This window comes from Phyllopteryx taeniolatus, chromosome 13, assembly GCF_024500385.1.
Source record: "Phyllopteryx taeniolatus isolate TA_2022b chromosome 13, UOR_Ptae_1.2, whole genome shotgun sequence".
Taxonomy (NCBI): domain Eukaryota; kingdom Metazoa; phylum Chordata; class Actinopteri; order Syngnathiformes; family Syngnathidae; genus Phyllopteryx; species Phyllopteryx taeniolatus.
In genome coordinates this window covers 3082217-3095479 of record NC_084514.1, presented here as the reverse complement: position 1 = coordinate 3095479, position 13263 = coordinate 3082217, and the positions used below count along the sequence as shown (strand labels likewise).

Here is a 13263-nt window from a genome sequence, read left to right as displayed (position 1 = left end):
ATGATATTGGGGGGGGGGTTGCGATTTATTTTATTTATTTGTTTTTTAAACCTACAAAATATATTGTGATGTAAAATAATACAGGATCAGCGTTGGGAAAGTTAATTTGTCAACGCTTTCCACGAGTTCAAAGTTGAGTTCATCATTCCAAAAACGAACTGGTTCAGTTCATAGTTCATAATTCAAAATTCTGAGCTAAGTTCACCAGTCCAAAAATGAACTCGTTCATATTTATTTTTATTTTTTTTTAAATTTACTTATTTTTTTTTTTAGAAATATGTTGCTGTCGGGCTTTTTCCCTTAAAATACTGGCATTTCATTTCCCCATTGTTGTCACCCATTCAGTCCACACGAGCAGCCAGCTGCAGCTTTCACCCTACAATAAAAAAAAAACATCAGGAAAAACGTGTTGCTTAAATGGTGTTTTTTTTAAAATGAGGAATTAAAACAAAAACAGGACTTTTGTCTTTCATGTGCAAAGAAAAACAGGCAACACAGTATGACAGGAATGATGGTAAAAGGACAATAATTGCATTTCTCACAGCTCTGGCTGACTATATTAACAAAATAATTTATCTATTCATATATCACGAAACAAAATAAATTCCATATTATCACAGTGTGATCGGACTGTGTTTTAACTAAAGCATTCTGATACAAATAATAAAAATTTATTCGTAATCCATCCATCCATCCATCCATCCATTTTCTTTTACCGCTTATCCTCACTCGCGTCGCGGGCTGCTGGAGCCTATCTCAGGTATCTTCGGGCGAGAGGTGGGGTACACCCTGAACTAGTTGGCAGCCAATCGCAGGGCACATAGAAACAACCATTCTCGCTCACATTCACACCTAAGGGCAATTCAGAGTTTCCAATCAACCTACCATGCATGTATTTGGGATGTGGGAGGAAACCGGAGTGCCCAGAGAAAACCCACACAGCCACGGGGAGAACATGCAAACTCCACACAGGCGGGGCCGGGATTTGAACCCCGGTCCTCAGAACTGTGAGGCAGATGTTCGAACCAGTCGCCCACCGTGCCATCATTGTAATCCATTTTTACAATTATGTACGGTATTACGAAATAACACATTCACTCCTATTTACGCAGTGCCCCTAAACGCACCTCGCGCAAAACAGGAACAGCGAAATAGGAAATGCAGCGTGTACATTCTTTCTATTAGCATGTCCAAACAGGTCCCTCTGTTGGTCCCGTTTAATATTAAAGTTGATTCACTGTATTTTACAGTACATCATCATTGCAGCAGACTCTGCGATGCGACTATTAAGCACAAGTACATGACGATGCTCAAACTTAATATTGTGCAGTTGTACTTGACACTGACAAACCCTTAAGGGTTTCTATGCGAAACATTTCATGGTACAGTACCTAGCGCTGAGGGTATGTTTACAGGAGATGGATCCAGTAAAAAGTTTCAAACAGTTCAATGTACCGAGGACGATGGTATTGTGCTGTAACATCTGCTCTGTCCTTGCGTATCTTCTCCAAAACTCCGTGGCAGCCCTTGCCTTTAGGACCTGGGCTTTCATTGCGTAGCATGTTGTAAGACATGACATCGTAGTCAGGCTAAAAAAAAGAAAAAAAAAAGATTCTGAAGGCTCTGGGGAGATTAGCTTGACATTGGCAGCGCATAGAGGCTAAAAAATAAATAATCCAATATCCACATACATTATACTGGAAGCAGTGCAGCCAAGAGGAGCACGACAAAATGAAGAGACTAGACTGTTGGGTATAAATTATAAATCATACAATTCCGTTGAAAAAATATTAGAATATAGGTTGTAAATGTAGGTCAGTGTTTAGGCCAGCAGAGAAGGCCCACCACTTCCCAAACTGGCTTTTAAATGCACTTTGTTGACATATGTATGAGTTTCGATATAGATTAGTAATGTGACACCATAGGTATATTAGTAGTGTCGTAAATGCATCTGGGGAAAAACATAAGACAGCTGTTCCAAACCATACACTGTAGTGATTGGCAAGCTAAACCAAATTCTTCCTCTTGATAGAAACATGGCATGATTACCTTTGTCGTTGTCTTCTAGTTTCTGTCTTACCATATGTTGATTTTCTTTGTGCAATACACTTGTAAATTAGAGTTTGCCCTGGGGCCGGTGTGACAACACACCTCCCAGATGTCTGAGAGAAACATGAACCAAGCTAGTGCTCGGCTTAATGGGAACCACTTAGGCCAAATATTAACTTTTCTCACTCTGCATACAGAAAAGTTCTTTGTGTATTTTAAAAACAAAATAGTCAGTCCACTTACTGTTGCTTTCCTTCAGACTTCCCTGTGACTTACCTGGGAACAGAACATGTTTGTAACAGCCCGACTGTAGCATCGTCTCGTCTCCTCAGGTTTCTGCATGCAGGATTATTCCAGGCCTGCAAGGTGGAACTGTATATTTGACATGTTTTGAATGAGTCACATCTTTTCCGCAGGATGAGGGCTGCTGTGTTTAAACTGACTGCCAACATGTGGAGTTGAGGAAAGCAGTTTTGTCTGGCCAGGAGAAGACAGGTGGTGAACAGCCATGCAGTGTATCTTAGCGTCTCCCTCAAAATGCTCCCCTTACAATATGTGTATATGGTTTTACGGAGTCTGGCACATTTTGAGTGGTCTGTTTTTTCCCCCCCGTAATATATTGCAACTGATTGACTTAAAGGTTACAAGAAGTATTTACCAATATGCACGCGCACTAATTAAATCAGATCATTAAAAGCCAGACTGCTGCCTTCTTATTTCTTGTCTTCTGCATCATGTGGCAGACTGTTTACTCGCATGACTGCCATGGGGGGAGGCTTAACTAGTTAAGTCAGGTTAGTTGATGAGTTTTAAAGTGACCTCAGACTTTGTGTTTACATTCGGTACTATTACTACAGATGGAGGATTTCTTTGGCCTGCGTGGCTTTTAGTTTATTAGCGTTTCTTTATGTGCATGCAGAATGCCAAGTGGGGCCTTGAGGAAGGTGGGATACCATCTTGTTTGCAGACATGTTGTCATCAGAAGTACTTAAGTGTTACAATGAGGCCGGGACTCGTCTGTCAGTCATTCCAGCATGCAATCGTCCAGGAATGTCTTGAGACAGCAGACAAAGGAGAGGAGAGCAACAATGAAACAGCACAGCTGAATGGAGCTGCTGTGGACCTGATTGTAAACAAATAGAAGGCCCTACTGTAAATTAGCAAAAAACATTTTACACATCCAGGTGACAGCCATACTTTTTGACCATGATAGTCAAAGTTGTTTTGACTTTTTAATGAGAAGAGTGCCACTATTATCCAATAGCTTTGTTCTCGTTTTCAGGCCTGCTAAACAAAACCAGTAATGGCCACCACAGTCTCCTCAAGGGATGGTAATTGGGCGAGGTGAAAGGTTATGTGATGTGTTGATGAGTTATCTGATTTGTGAGATAAATTGCAGGATTCAAAAAAAAAAAAAAAAAACGCGCTCGGATAATAATTATTTTTTTTAAACGAGTGGGTTTCGTCTGGAAGGGCATCTGGTGTAAAACAAACCGTGTGAATGAATCACCGTGGCGACGCCACACAAGGAAAAAGCCGAAAGTCACAAAAAAAACGATGTAATCCAGTATCTCAAAACTTTGTGCAAATCCGACTCTGTCACAACATTAAGACTTAAGCATTCCCCAAATACTTGTACCTCTGTTTACAATGGAGTTCCAATCCGAGGGTGACGATGTAACCAAAACTTGTCAGAATGCACCGTAGTCTACCACTAACCTACACTAATGCAGTAGTAAAGTTACAATTACAGTTTATTACTATGCCATAAATATAAAACAATTCAATGGAAAAAAAGTAACTTTCTTCTTGTGCCACGTCATGACGTATTCTTAACGTCGCTGCGAAACTAGTCCATTGCACGCCGTAACCTCGAAACACTGTATGTAGCCACCATAAATCGAGGACCCCTTGTATATCACTTTTGACTACAATGACATGTCAGATGATGTGCTTCAGCTAAATTACACCATCACATTACCGAATGTATGCCCTTACAGTAAATGACCCAGTCACTCAACACGCATTACCCAGAAACTCAGGAAAAGTCTAACCATAAGTAAATGGATCTCCATGGCAACGGCCCTCGTGACCTACTCAGCCAAGCTTCAATAGTGCCTGTCGATGTCTTGCAACAGATTGTGCCTGATTGTAAGCACAATGTTGCTAGTCACATGATGTCATCCATTATTTTACTTTAGTAAAAGAGATTCTCAACGGTCAACCACAAGCTGCTATCGAGGGAAATGCTGACAGCGTAGTGAGCGTGCTTTGTCAAGCAGCTTCAATTGTGTGAAGATTCTCCTAATCCTCCACTTTTTGGAAGCCTCCAAGGCAGTGGAATTTCCCTGGGAATAGTTTTTGGGTTAAAACCAGTTAATTTTAGAGCCAGGCTTGTGCTACAAACAAGAGGGCCGAGTCACTTGCCTCAAGCCTAAAGAGTGCAAACATTAGAAAGTGACTGTCCCATTGACATTGAGAGGGTTTGCCTTGTACTGGCTGGATATGTGAGCGGCTGTCCGTCCGTGTGTTTCAGCTTGGACTGGTTAAATTGATTCCAGGTGATTACAGGCGTCTTCAGGTGGTCAAGAAGAGGTTAAGCAGGCCCATCAGCCAGCTGATAGATGGAGCTTCTTAGCAGATACATGAGTGAAGTGCATTCTGGTCCACAAAGGCTGCTCTTACGGCTAAATGAGGTTTTCTGAATGTGGCTCTTGGCCATCATGCACTTAAAGCATGTCATTGTTCTTGCATTCAGTACATCCCTTTTTGTCAAAGCCTCAGTTAACTCTGAAGTGAGGGGTCACTCACAATATTAAGGTGCTTTTCCATTAAAAGTTCCGGAACGGCCTGGCAATCCAAAGTGGGAGGGATCAAGGTGGGATCAAGAAGAAGGTGAAGCGCTTGTTTCTTGTCGCGCCTTCCATCTCTCGCTTTATTTCATCTTCTGCCAATATTTACAAAAATGCCCGCACCTCCTCAGTCGGCCATGGAACAAAAGCTGCTTTAAGCCTGCCACACATTGCGCGATGTGGACCCGACTGGACCGGACCATTGGGTACACTGTTAGAAAATTCCTGTAACTTCTACACTTTAAAGTGATTTTACAGTAATCGTTTCCACTGCATCGTGCGCTTTTGGTTGACATTTCACAGAGAGTTACTGTATTTTGCATGCAGCAGAACTGTGAAGCTTTGTGCTTCCCGCAGGCATTGCGCCATAGATTATTGAACTGTTGCTGTAATAAAGATGTAATCCTATCCAAACTAGTTTCACTTCAGAAAATTTTGGCTGAATTCCAGAATGTTCTACTTTTGTGTTCGACTTTGGAGGTTCCACTGTATCTTGGTACTCTAAAAAATATATATACATCTATGTTCAAGAGGGAATCCTTCAAACATGCTGACTAAAAAGTGTAACCATCATATTAGATGTAATGTTCAAAGTTGAGGCCCTGGATGTATCAGTTACTCTTCAAACAATCTTTGTAGGGTGGGAAAGGTCCACCAGTGTTGATAGTCTTGCTTTGTGTAAAAAGCAAGATGCCCTTTGCCTCTGCTGTGAAAATTAGTTTTTTGTTTTGGTTTTTACAGTTAACCCTGGCCTGTGTGAGGTCTGAGCTACGAATCTCTCTCTTTGGGGCAGACGCAACTAATTGGATAATGACACATGACACAAATGAGTCATTTAACAGGCGCCCAAGGAGACAAAACCATGACTTACATGCAGTTAACGTGGTGAAAAAAAACAGTGTATATATTATTAGTATATACAGTCTACTTTTTACTTAGTCTAGACTTTTTTCCATCCATTTTCTATAGCGCTTGTTCCTAATTAGGGCTGTGGGTGAGCTGGAACCTATCCCAGCTAACTTTGGGCTAGAGGCGGGGTACACTGGACTGGTCCCCTGCCAATCACCAGGCCTATAGACAAACAACCGTTGTCACGCACAGTCACACCTAGGGACAATTTTGAGTTTAACCTAATATGCATGTTTTTGGAACGTGGGAGGAAGCCGGAGAAAAGTCACACAAGCAAGAGGAGAACATGCAAACTCGACACTCGAAGGCCACAACCGCGATTCGAACCCCGAACCTTAGAACTGTGAGGCAGATGGTGCTAACCACTAGGTCACTGTTTACAATTTAAATTTACATTTTAAGTTCACCTACCTTTTCTCCGGGCACTGCGGTTTCCTCCCGCGTCCCAAGAACATGCATGGTAAGTTGATTGGAGACTCTAAATTGCCCTTAGGTGTGAATGTGTGCGCAAATAGTCGTTTGTTTATATGTGCCCTGCGATTGGCTAGCGACCAGTTCAGGATGTACCCCGCCTCTCGCCCGAAGATAGCTGGGATAGGCTCCACCATGCCTGCGACCCTTGTGAGGATAAGTGGTACAGAAAATAAAAGTTCACCTACCTGGCGAATAGGGGGAGGATTTATTGGTAGAGCAAGGTATCATTGTGTCTCGTGGTCTCTTGTTTCTTCTAAGGTTACATAAATATCGCGACATAGCATTGGATCTTCCAGTATATTTAAATGTTAAAGTAGTGGCCCTATTCGTAAGTAAATTTGCATCTGGCCGATTTGTGACCTTACCAAGTTAAAAAATGACTTTAAAAAAAAAAAAGCCTTCCTTAATCCTGCTGTCTTAACAGATTCATCACTTGAAATGTGAGTGTGTGTGTGTGTGTGTGTGTGTGTGTGTGTGTGTGTGTGTGTGTGTACAGTACTGTGTGGATATTGCGTCTGAATGGGGAGTCACTGTGCGTTTCTTGTATCCAAAGTGTCTGGGGCATCTGATACGTGTTAAGCAGATCGGGGGGAGCAGGGTTGGTAAACATCGAGCCAGCTTTTGACCGCTTGAGTGGACCTACTTAATAACCTACAAAAAGCCCCTCTTGTGACCCCTCAAAATCCCCCCTTTTCCTTAGAGACTCACTCACTCGTCATTGGTACAGTGACGCATTGTCCCAGCTGCATTTGCTCAACATACGATCACTAGTCACAACTTTAGGTAGACCTGCACTATATAATGAGATCCAGTACGAGAGTTTTAGCAAGAATTCTGGTTTCACAAATGTAATAATGCTAATATCTACAACTGCAAACTACTGTTGCTGTAGCAGCTCATACACTAACAAACACATTCTCACACACATCCTATTCAATACAATAACTGGGAGCACATCTATTTTTAGCCCTCCCTTGAATAATGTATTACTTTGCAGTCAGTGTAGATACAGCACGCAGACTGTGCCCTCCACATGCATGCAGAGTGGGAAGTACAAAGCAACAACACTTGTGTAGACCTCTAAAATGAAAAGCTATATCATTCAATTAGCTTCTTGTTGGAGAAACAACTATGACATGAATTACTGTGATTTCCTGGAATCTCCACCATAAATTTGAGTGACCATTACTTGAATGAAATCCTCCTTTTCTCACATTTTCTTGTTCATTTGTGTTTGTTTCAGGCTTTAGATGTGGACCGAAGTGTTCTATACAAGATGAAAAAGTCAGTGAAGGCCATCTACACGTCTGGTTTGGGTGAGTTTTGCTACCTTTTTATCTCCACCAGAACACAAGGCAAGAGGTTATTTTCATCATCACAGTTAGCAGGATTACGCAAAAACAACATAACCAGTTCCTGTGTATATTTGTTGAGGCCAGACAACATTAAATTGCATTGGGGCCAAGCGGGGGAAATGATGCACCACATTCTGAAGATGGCACTGCAGTGGACAAAAAAAGCTTATTACAGTCTTTGTAACTGTTGCTACATAATTCAAACAAGTCAAAGGGAAAACTAGAATTTTTTTTGGCCTTGGTGTAGCTCTACACTCTAGTGTCTGAGTTAGGGATAGGTACAGTATATTAATCAATTAATGGATAACCTAATGGTTAAGATTTCAGTTTATAATGCAAAATTGATTGCCTATTAATCATGTATTTAAGCAAAATGGAGTAAACTTCTTGGCTGCAACCAGGAGATGTTATTCTAAACTAGTTTTGTTTTGTTTTAAAGCTGTCAGCTGCATCGCCATGCAGAATGGTGGATCTGTATGCCTTTTGTGCTGGAACATTTTGGCTCAATACTCCCTCTGCTTATTTTTAAAAAAACTAAAAAACTAGTTTGCTTTCTAAAGAAGTGGAACATGCTCTCAGCTATGGAGAAGCTGATTCACATCCATGCAGACCTCGACTGTGGCACTTCCAGGCAACATTATTCTGCTTAATACGACAATGGCATGGAAACAAGAGTTCATAAGTAATATTTATTTTTATACAATCACAATTAAGTGAGACTAGTGTATTTTCCCCATCGTCAATCAAGGATGTTGCCCATCCTTACTGGCTTCCTATGTTTCTATTGAGTTATTTTACTGCATTCAGAGATCACTCCTAGGTCAAAGCAGTCCAGGCTGTTCAGTGCCTATTACTCTCCACAGAGGTTCTACACAGGGCTTTTTCTGTAGTCAGAACATTTACATATTCTGGTTCAGACAGTGGAAGGATGCGCAGTGTGTGTGTGTGTGTGTGTTAGCATGCTGATTGGCTGTGCCAGTGCTGAGTGTTTTCCAGCGTCTTTTGTTTGGCCTGACAGAGCCCCCACTGATGGTGAGAAAGAGAGGGAGCCAGAGTGAGAGACATGTGAACAATGTGCTGAGCACCGTCTTTCGTTGAACACTGTGAGCTCTGTTGTGGTCCCCGCGACAGCTGTCTGATCTAGACTCTCAAAGGAACAGCTGGGAGGGCCACTGAGGCGTGGACACACGCCTGCTTTCACCTCCCGTCTCTCATTAACACGCATCACCGGACTTACATCTCTGTGGGCGTCTGCATGAACATTAGCTGTTTGCTGGTTTTCCCCTTCAAATGCTCCTAATTAAATCTGCATAATTAGTACAGCAGTTGGAGTTGAGTAAAGCGGGGTACACAGACAGTATACCGATAATCAGGCCTAATTTGAGCATTTTTCATCTTTCAATCAAAGTTGGGTAAGGCCAAATTGTCGGATGTCTCTATAAAAGATTATCCTGAGCAATCATCCTGTGTTAAGGGGTCGTGTTAAGAGTGATTTTTCACTTTCACAGATGTAAGTTGTTAGAGGTGCAACAAGGGTCTAAAGGTAGTGACACCACTTTTTCTTCAGACAGAATACAAGCTTACACTTGAGCACTCGCCCATACAAAGTACAGTACTTGATAATGACGTCACATCTTGCAGTTTAAATGAAAATGGGTTTTATTTTAATCAAGTGTTATTCTAACAGTCTTGCCACATATTTCACTTAAATGTAGCCTTAACACAAGCCATTCAAGTTTTTGGGTGTCTTGGACTGAACACAAGGAGCACAGTATAAAAGGAGTACGGATAAGAAGAGATGAAGAAGAGCGTATAGTCTGGTGGATATCATATCCATCCATTATATACAAGTCGAAATACAAATTCCATGTTACTTGTATGTTAACTACAAAATACAATGAGTTAAACAAAAATACAACACAAGCCCAAGCTGAGTTCATCATACATTTTGCAGAACATGATTTGCAGTCACCTAACAGAGCATTGTCATTTATGATTACCTTAAAGTAGCTCCACATGATTTAATTCGCTCATGCTTCACCTGCCTGGAAGGCACAGCACCTGTATTTGTCAGGCCAGTAAAGCGGTATCGGTGTCATAGTATTGAAGCATTTTTTCAAGTCTGAGTATATGTACCAACCTACAGTATTGGTGCATCCATAACTTTAGGCGCGTGTCTTATGTGGTTGTGTGAGTGACGTGATGAGGTTGAAGGTATTATAGAGGCGCTGCACCTCAGGGCATCATGCACTGTGCTCTCGCCCTCGAAGCTGACTGACTGGTTGTGGTGGGAGGAAAGAGTAAACCAGGGTACACACCGTAAAATCAAATATTTTCCCTATTGCGATCAAAGTTAGCAAAGACATGTTTCTCGGATGTCTCAAGAATATCGTGAGCGATTATTCTGTTGTGTGGGCTGTGTAAAGAATGACTTTTACTCACTGATCTGCTTGGTAAACCGTCTGGGCCAACAATCACGTTTTAACCCGTTCGATACTTATGATTGAAAACCCTTGTGTGTAGTCAACAGCGGGTTAGGCCGAGCCACGCCCTATGCGATTCTGAAGGAACAACTAGTTTTGTTAAGTTTTCGTATAGCGTTTCTCACAAGTCGTTCACCACATTGAAAATGAGACGAGTTTGCAACCGCAATGTTAACCATAGATAAGTGAGCAGTTAGCCTAGTTGCTTCCATTTCTTCTTTGCATTTTCCAGCAGTCTAGAAGACCTGTGGAACCTTGCAGTATCTCACAGGTCAGGCTTGGTACTGCGACATACATAGTTATGTGTGATGTGCTGTGTTGGTCATTTCTAGTACACCCACCACATGTTAAAAATCATCTGTGTGTACTCCGCTTTAGCAGCAGGTCAGAGTTACTTGCTTTCATTGCAAACAGGCTCATGAGCTGTGACAACAAAATGAGAAATCCCTCATGGTGTTGACAGTAAAAACACTGTAAACGACAGGGCTGCTGTTACAGTTCAACCAATAGAGCCTTGCATTAACATTTATTATTACAAGGTCTATGACAAAAATCTACCCGGAGTCTCATATGTTTGGAATACAAACAGGTCGGCTTCATGAAATCCCGTGTGGTGATTTTCTTTTGGTCTCCTGAATTGCCTTAGACAAAGATAAATATGCGGAGAAGTATTTATGAAAACTCGATCATGTAGCTTGAGAAGATAATAACATTTGGGCCATTGCATTTTTTGGATGAGAAGTGTATCACTGCAATATAACTAAACCCAACATTCTATTAAGTTATTGCTATGTTTTGCCTTTCCACCCATTCCTACAACTATAGTACAACTTTGACTTTTTTACTCCAAAAGAGAGCAACTTCAGCAATTTAAAGGAGCTCATGAGAATTAAGAAGATACAGCAAAACGTATGAATCATGAAGTAAGCATACTTGCATTCAAACTCCAGCATCACCATACATGATGTCACTTGTTTACCAACTCATGGTAGACTGTTATATATTTTTTTATGTTTTAAGATCAACAGAAGTTAACTTTTCTTTTACGCCAGTGCCAATTAAGAATGTTAAAATACATGATGCATGACACCAATAATTACACTTTCATCATTCGTCTTTAAATTGTTGTTACGTTTTACTATTAAGAGGGGTTGCCTTATTTTTATACTTAAAAGATTATTATGAATGTTAAAGTTACTTAAAATGTCTACAGTTAAGTGTTGGCAACAGTTTCCAGGATTTTTCTTTTTTAAATAAGCGCTTATATTTGAACGAAGAGATGCCCCTTCTGAGTACATTTTTATAAAGCTGCTAAAACACATTTATTTAGGTAGGGATTCTAGTTTTTCCAGATTCTTCTCTTCTAGAAACAAAACTGTTTGTGAGTTGCGTGGGTTTTCTCCGGGTACTCCGGCTTCCTTCCCAGATTCCAACACCATGCATATTAGGTTAACTGAATACAAATTGTACATTGGTGTGTATGTGAGTGTGAATGGTTGTCCGTATTTGCCCAGTGATTGCCTGATGAACAGTTCAGCGTATACCCCGCATACCGCCCAATGTCGACTGACATAGGCTTCAGCTCACCTGTGACTCAAAGGAGGTACCATCAACCAGTGCAGAAAATGGATGGATTTATTTCCTATGGGAAAATTGTTTGCAAATTTGAAGACATTTGAGGTCTGTTCGACCTTTTGTATTTCTACTGTATACCACTGAATCAAAACTTTGCAAAATGAGATTACAAAAAGTAAATGATGCATCATGTTGACACGTGGGGAAGCAGCTCTTTTTCCGCTGCGTGTTTACACAATAAAAGTCTCCTCACGTTACCCAGAGAGGATGCTGGGGAAAAAGTGTGACTAATGAGCACAGGGAGTTTCACCAGTGGCTGCCTCAAGATTCGGAGTGTACAACTATTTTGTTTCACTAAATATACTTCCAAAGGTGCTATTGACCGGAAAGTTTCACCAGATGTTGGGAACAATCTAAGTAATCCATACATACAAAGAAAGTAGAACAACTAAGATCAGAAATTAAATTGTGTATAAAAATTTCAATTGACACAGGGAAAAAAGCTTGTCAAAGCTCGTTTAAAGTTTGCTGAACAACATTTGGACAAGCCAGTTAAATATTGGGAGAATGTAGTCTGGTTGGATGAGAGCAAACTTGAACTGTTTGGATGCCACAATGCATACCACGTTTGAAGGAGAAATGGCACTGCACGTCACCCTAAACACATTATTACACACAACCTAATTTCTGAGCTTATTTGTTCTACTTTCTTTTTATGTATGGATTACTTGGGTTGTTCCCAACATCTGGTGAAATTTTCATGTCAATAGCACCTGCGGAAATATATTTCGTGAGAAAAATGGTGACGTGTTAAATACTTTATTCAGCCGCTGTATCTTGTCTTGCTGAAATTATGCTATTTTTAGGGACTGACTGTCTCCTGTCAGTGAGTACAAGGTGTGTCTGTAGGTTCCAGTGCTGGGGTCACATAATGTATATTTAAAATCCAAACTTTTCCACTTTGAAGTAATCCCCCTGGAGTCTAACAAATTTACCCAGCATTCTCTGTCCTCAGAAACTCCTAGAAGGATTATTCCGGGATCCTCCGGAACGCCGTCTTCATGGCCATCTTTATGTCATCCACATCTTTAAAACGGGTCCCCCTGATGACCCGCTTGAGCTTGGGAAAGAGAGGAACAAAATTACACCAATGTTCCCCTTGGCCAGGAATTGTCAAATGCTCAGAGAGGAAGCCGGAGTACCCGGCGAAAACCCATACAAGCACAGGGAGAACGTGCAAACTCTACTAAGGAAGGAGCTGAGATTTGAACCCCAAACCTCAGAACTGTGAGGCAGACCCATTTACCACCCTCAGACACATTTTCCAAAATGGGCAAATAAGAAACATTTATTTTTACGTTTAATTTCACACACAGTGGGTGGGCTGGCAATCCAGAAACCCAACTTTTTACACAAGCAATTCAAAAGACAATTTTACATAATAGGTCCCCTTTTGAATATACACAATGCCAAATGGATTTGTTGGGTCACTGCTCCCTTGTGCCCCAAATTTAGTCACCAAAAGGGAGTGAAAAACAGGTGTTTTGTAGGCTGCATGCTAAAATG

The 13263-nt window shown here is 41.1% G+C and overlaps 1 protein-coding gene across 2 annotated transcripts in view; it reads left to right on the top strand.

Annotated features, from left to right (window-relative positions):
- Nucleotides 1-13263, top strand: part of asap2a (ArfGAP with SH3 domain, ankyrin repeat and PH domain 2a) — a 61765-nt gene that overhangs the window by 15352 nt on the left and 33150 nt on the right. For both annotated transcript variants that reach the window (XM_061795681.1, XM_061795680.1), the window contains exon 2: nt 7528-7600. In XM_061795681.1, the coding sequence (XP_061651665.1) occupies nt 7528-7600 (73 nt within the window). The remainder of the gene's footprint in view (nt 1-7527; nt 7601-13263) is intronic.